Raw genomic sequence first — 6,726 nt, 5'->3', positions numbered from 1 at the left:
TTGGGATTTGCTCGTTCACAGGCCAAGAGCGTATAATTATTTTGGTGATTTGGTAGTGAACTTCGTATTTTTGAATTTAAGATTTTTCTTTATACTGTTTTCATCGTAGCTGAACCGTTATAGTTTTTGTTAAACGTTTGTGCGTGACTAGAATCGTTTATATATTTTGGTTTAACCTCAATCGGTGTATGCATATAAACGAAAGTGTGTGATCCAGCCTGCAGGTGTGTGCGTTGTATTGGTTTGTGCATTTCACTGATTTTTTAAGGTGTGTGCATATTACTTGTGTATGCGCAACAATATGCAGGTGTGTGCTTTGCATTGGTCTGTTTATTCAACTGGTGTGTGCGCTCCAGTGTGTGCGTTCCAGTGGTTTGCAGTTGTGTGCATTTCGCTGTTGTGTGCACTCCATTGTAATGGTGTGTGCATTGCATCGGTTTGTGCATTCCACTGGTGTAACGACACTTAATAAGTTTGGATTTGTTTTTAAAAATTTTTACAAAAAAAACAAGTGCCCTTTAATGTTATTGATGGATTAAATTAATCATGGAAGGCACTACTACAAAAACAACATATAACGTTGGACATATAACGTCAGTTTTTTGAAAAATTGACGTCAAAAGTGAAATAATAACATATGGCGTCGGTTAATTAAATAACCGATGCCGTATGTCTTATGCGAAAAAAAAAAAAAAAAAAAAAAACATACGACGTCGGTTAATTAAATAACCGAAGCCGTATGTCTTACGCGAAAAAAAATAAAAAAATAAAAAAAACATACAACATCGGTTAATTAAATAACCGATGTCGTATGTCTTACACGAAAAAAATTAAAAAATTAAAAAAACATACGGCATCGGTTAATTAAATAACCGACGTCGTATGTGAATTCCTTTTTTTTTTAAAAGTTTTTTAAAATCAATACAACATCGGTAGGTCCTTTCAAAAAAATACAACATCGGTAGGCATAAAATCAAAATCGTATATTGTTACATTTTTTTAGAAAAAGGTTAAATTCTTCATTTTAATAAGAATTTAAAAAAGAAAATCTAATATGATACGATGTCGGTTTTAGGACTAACCGACGTCGGTTTTATGAAAATATATATATAAAAAATTTTAATCTACGACTTCGCAATTCGCACAGGCGGCACAGCCTTCATCTTCTCCTCTCTTCTCTTCATCTTCTTTCTTCTTCTTCTCTCTGTCGCACAACCTCACCGTGGAACAGCTGCACCGCCTCACCGCCGCACCTCCTCAACCCGGCCGGCTCAGTTGCCGGTCGTGAGTCGCCTCCGTCTTCACCAGTCACCACCGTCCAGTCGCCTCCTTGCCTCAGGTTCTTAAATCGTCGTTCTCAACTTCTCAACCCCTGTACTATTGTTGGCTTGATTTTTCAGGTTTTTATCTTCCTTTTTGTTCGATCTTCCAATTTTATTATTTTGTAGTGAAATGCTTTCAATTTCTGCAACATGTGTGTTTTAATTTTAGAATTTTCAAAGATTAATTTGAGAGTTTTAGTAGTGGTAGTCCATTACTGTGTCAGTTTAGGGTTTAGGGTTTAGTATTGTGTGTGTAATGAGAGACTAGGATGGGAAGTGTAAGCCGATTTGGAATTATCGTTTTCCTAGGGTTGCAGAACAAGAGTGGAGGTGGAACTAGTGATGGGTATACAATTAATAACTCAATTGTGAAGTGTAATTTCATATTGTGTAAGTGTTTTGCGCTAATACAAAGATAGAACTTAGTATGGTGGGGAAGGAAGGCCTTTCTTTCATAGTTGGAGATCTGTGTGGTTGATTTAGATTTTGTTACAGCCATAATGACATTATCACATTGATTGAGAATAAAATGGTTCCTGCACCCATAATCAAATTATGCTTGCTTGTGATTTTAATAATTATCTTATGTCCTTAAGATGGTGTCATACTTGGTGCAGACACTCGTGCCACTAAAGGACCCATAGTTGCCGATAAAAATTGTATGATAATTCACTACATGGCTCCTAATATTTACTACTGTGGAGCAGGGACTGCTGCTGATACTGAAGCTGTTACTGGTAGTTTGCTATTTTACTATTTTACTTTTTTGTTTGTTGTATTAGGACCTAACTATTTCTTCATTCAATCAGTTACCAAGGATATGTTTCAGTTGCTTTGGTTCTTGAAGAGAAATGGTTCTCACAGTGTTTACATGGCACTACGGAGGTCGTGAAGTGTCTGTGTATGGGTATGTATGCATCTATATGACTCTATCCATATATGTGTGTGTGTAAAGACTATGATTTTGGTTGGTGTAGGTGGGGTGATGGAACTGTGATGAATTCGATGAATGGTTCGACCATGGCTTTAAGTTCAGCTATTGATCTTCCCCCAGGTTATCATCAGGTATGGTGTAAATTGCATTTCATGAGAGTGAATTAACTATGAATCGATGTGAAAAATTCGAACATCTTATGACTGCTAATATGNAAAAAAAAAAAAAAAAAAAAAAAACATACGACGTCGGTTAATTAAATAACCGAAGCCGTATGTCTTACGCGAAAAAAAATAAAAAAATAAAAAAAACATACAACATCGGTTAATTAAATAACCGATGTCGTATGTCTTACACGAAAAAAATTAAAAAATTAAAAAAACATACGGCATCGGTTAATTAAATAACCGACGTCGTATGTGAATTCCTTTTTTTTTTAAAAGTTTTTTAAAATCAATACAACATCGGTAGGTCCTTTCAAAAAAATACAACATCGGTAGGCATAAAATCAAAATCGTATATTGTTACATTTTTTTAGAAAAAGGTTAAATTCTTCATTTTAATAAGAATTTAAAAAAGAAAATCTAATATGATACGATGTCGGTTTTAGGACTAACCGACGTCGGTTTTATGAAAATATATATATAAAAAATTTTAATCTACGACTTCGCAATTCGCACAGGCGGCACAGCCTTCATCTTCTCCTCTCTTCTCTTCATCTTCTTTCTTCTTCTTCTCTCTGTCGCACAACCTCACCGTGGAACAGCTGCACCGCCTCACCGCCGCACCTCCTCAACCCGGCCGGCTCAGTTGCCGGTCGTGAGTCGCCTCCGTCTTCACCAGTCACCACCGTCCAGTCGCCTCCTTGCCTCAGGTTCTTAAATCGTCGTTCTCAACTTCTCAACCCCTGTACTATTGTTGGCTTGATTTTTCAGGTTTTTATCTTCCTTTTTGTTCGATCTTCCAATTTTATTATTTTGTAGTGAAATGCTTTCAATTTCTGCAACATGTGTGTTTTAATTTTAGAATTTTCAAAGATTAATTTGAGAGTTTTAGTAGTGGTAGTCCATTACTGTGTCAGTTTAGGGTTTAGGGTTTAGTATTGTGTGTGTAATGAGAGACTAGGATGGGAAGTGTAAGCCGATTTGGAATTATCGTTTTCCTAGGGTTGCAGAACAAGAGTGGAGGTGGAACTAGTGATGGGTATACAATTAATAACTCAATTGTGAAGTGTAATTTCATATTGTGTAAGTGTTTTGCGCTAATACAAAGATAGAACTTAGTATGGTGGGGAAGGAAGGCCTTTCTTTCATAGTTGGAGATCTGTGTGGTTGATTTAGATTTTGTTACAGCCATAATGACATTATCACATTGATTGAGAATAAAATGGTTCCTGCACCCATAATCAAATTATGCTTGCTTGTGATTTTAATAATTATCTTATGTCCTTAAGATGGTGTCATACTTGGTGCAGACACTCGTGCCACTAAAGGACCCATAGTTGCCGATAAAAATTGTATGATAATTCACTACATGGCTCCTAATATTTACTACTGTGGAGCAGGGACTGCTGCTGATACTGAAGCTGTTACTGGTAGTTTGCTATTTTACTATTTTACTTTTTTGTTTGTTGTATTAGGACCTAACTATTTCTTCATTCAATCAGTTACCAAGGATATGTTTCAGTTGCTTTGGTTCTTGAAGAGAAATGGTTCTCACAGTGTTTACATGGCACTACGGAGGTCGTGAAGTGTCTGTGTATGGGTATGTATGCATCTATATGACTCTATCCATATATGTGTGTGTGTAAAGACTATGATTTTGGTTGGTGTAGGTGGGGTGATGGAACTGTGATGAATTCGATGAATGGTTCGACCATGGCTTTAAGTTCAGCTATTGATCTTCCCCCAGGTTATCATCAGGTATGGTGTAAATTGCATTTCATGAGAGTGAATTAACTATGAATCGATGTGAAAAATTCGAACATCTTATGACTGCTAATATGTTATAGTCACAAAAAAAAAAAAAGATTGGATTTTGAATTGGAGGATGTTAATTGCTATGCTGTTTTTAAGGATTGTAATTTTGTATTGGAGTGAGGATATGAATTGTATTCCCTGGAGAGTTGGTCAAAACTTATTTGATTGGTTATGATTTTAGGGTTTTAATCAAGTGCAGTTTAGAGGCAGATGGAATTCAAGTTATAAGTTTTTTCTAACTTTTGTTTGTTTCAAATTCCAATGTTTAAATGACAGCTATTGGTTTTTAAGATTCTTAAAGGGCAAGAATAGGAGTCATGCCGTTTACATGTTGATTATCTACAATTCTGTAACATCCTCGGTTATTGGTATTCTGATCATCGGTTTTGAAGGACATGATTTGTTGTTATTGGAACTGAATGTATTTTGGCTACCACTTTTATATTTGTGTTTTGTTATTTTGAAAATAAAATAAGTAGACATCGGATACTGCAAATCTTAACTTAGCCTGGTGTGTGGTGAATGTTCAGAGTTAACAGTTCTGAATGTGTAATGCAGTATAAATTCTTGGTTGATGGCACATGGCAAGTTGACGAGGAACAGCTTCGTGTTATTGGTGAACATGGTGTTATCAACAACTTAATTTTTGTTGAGGAACCAAGCGCTAATGCTCAGAGATTACCCCCTGAAGCTGTTCGGGGTACCTTGGACTTGGATAGCATAAGAGATGCAGCTTGAGGTCACTGCAAATACCACTAAATTCTTTTTCCCGTCATATACTTTGTAGTATTGTAGTCTCTCCTTCCTTGAATCCTTTCCATTAAAAAGAAAACCATTGCTCAATTTTTTAGATCTCATACTTTGTATTATTGTTTTATAGAATATGATTGTTTACTTTTTGCAAGCATCTGAATTTCTTATTGATTCTTTTACTACTAGGCTTCATCTTCAGGTGTACTACCAAATGGTCAAAATCTGCTACTGAATACTTTACTCTTTTAAATGGAATTGTCTGAAATTGTGTTCTCTTCTTTCTTTCCATTGTTATGATTAACTAAATATTTCTTTAAAAAAAAAAAAGAAGAGAATTTAACGTGAATGATTATAAAAAGAATTTAGAATTAAATACATACGACGTCCGTAACTGACGTCGTATGTAGTTATTTTTTTTATAAATTAACATTACACGTCGGTTTTTTGTAAAAAACCGACGTGTAAAGTAATTTAAAAAATTTAAACAACATACAACGTCGATTAGGTATTAGGTATTAATAACCGACGTTGTTGATTATATATATATATATGACGTCAGTTATTTCCTAAAAACCGACGTCGTATGTATTTTTATTTTTTTAAAAATAATAAACGACGTCGGTTTTGCTTAAAAACCAACGTCGTTTATTTTATTTTATTTTTTAATAATTAGATACAACGTCGGTTTTCCTTAATAACCGACGCCGTATCCTATTTTTAAAAATTAAAAAATACATACAACGTCGGTTTTTACAACCGACGTCGTATCATTTATATACAACGTCTGCCAGATTGGCGTCGATTTTTAACCGACGTTAAAAGTGCTAAAAAACCGACGTTAAAGGTGTTTTCTGTAGTAGTGAGGCCAACACAAATAACGGAGAAAGAAACTTTAGTAATTTAGAAAGAGTACGCACCATGAAATCAAACTCACACGGGCGCACACACTTATACCTTAAACAGCACAGCCATAACTACACAAACCCACCATGCTTATACAACATGGTAAACATAATTCTAAAACCAAACTCAACCATAATGTAATAATACAATGTAATTCGATTTAACTTAAAAAGCAACTAAGAACTGGTAAAACTAAAAGAATAGCATTTGGAAATGCTAATGAAATGACAGAGCGTGCACATTGGAGTCCAACTCCTTAAAGAATAGTATTTGAAAGTGAGAAATAAATGAAAAAGCATGCACGGTGGAGTCCAATTCATAAGAACGCACACAGTTACAACCTAAAGAGCACAAACTTAAGTACACTAAACAATGGCAAACTATGGGTCATTATCTGTGTTGGTTTTTGTCCATACGTTACTTTTTTTTTTTTGCCATACACCCAAATGTGTTGTGATATGGAGCATATGGAGTGGACTACATATATGCCTCTATGTGCAATACAATGTATTGGTTTGTGCGTAACCATTTTACAGAATTGAATAATGTAATTATTTGTTGCGTCTTTTTTCACATAACTGACTTGTTACACAATTGAATAATGTAATAAGTTTTGATTTGTTTTTAAAAACTTTTACAAAAAAAAAAAAAACAACTGCCCTTTAATGTTATTGATGGATTAAATTAATCCTGGAAGGCCAACACAAATAACGGAGAAAGAAACTTTAGTAATTTAGAAAGAGTACGCACCCTGGTATCAAACTCACACGGGCGCACACACTTATACCTTAAATAGCACAGGCATAACTGCACAAACCCACCATGCTTATACAAC

General features: G+C 34.9%; 1 protein-coding gene across 7 annotated transcripts; it reads left to right on the top strand.

The window, feature by feature from the left end:
* The first annotated feature begins 1,157 nt into the window (after positions 1-1,157).
* Positions 1,158-5,167, top strand: LOC116026037 (sucrose nonfermenting 4-like protein). Of its 7 annotated transcripts, none has more exons than XM_031267479.1 (5): positions 1,158-1,339; positions 2,030-2,059; positions 2,132-2,229; positions 2,300-2,387; positions 4,794-5,167. In XM_031267479.1, exons 3-5 carry the CDS (start codon positions 2,174-2,176, stop codon positions 4,971-4,973), a joined length of 324 nt encoding a protein of 107 aa, XP_031123339.1. In that variant the 5' UTR covers positions 1,158-1,339; positions 2,030-2,059; positions 2,132-2,173; the 3' UTR covers positions 4,974-5,167. The 7 variants fall into 7 exon arrangements, with proteins under 7 accessions (XP_031123339.1, XP_031123338.1, XP_031123336.1 ...); XM_031267478.1 differs by having other exon boundaries at positions 1,158-1,400; XM_031267476.1 differs by having other exon boundaries at positions 1,158-1,400; positions 1,940-2,059.
* Positions 5,168-6,726: the final 1,559 nt, after the last annotated feature.

The sequence above is a fragment of the Ipomoea triloba genome, chromosome 7, assembly GCF_003576645.1.
Source record: "Ipomoea triloba cultivar NCNSP0323 chromosome 7, ASM357664v1".
In the NCBI taxonomy this organism is placed as follows: Eukaryota; Viridiplantae; Streptophyta; class Magnoliopsida; order Solanales; family Convolvulaceae; genus Ipomoea; species Ipomoea triloba.
The sequence above is the reverse complement of the archived record's forward strand: the minus strand, read 5'-3'. Positions and strand labels throughout refer to the sequence as shown.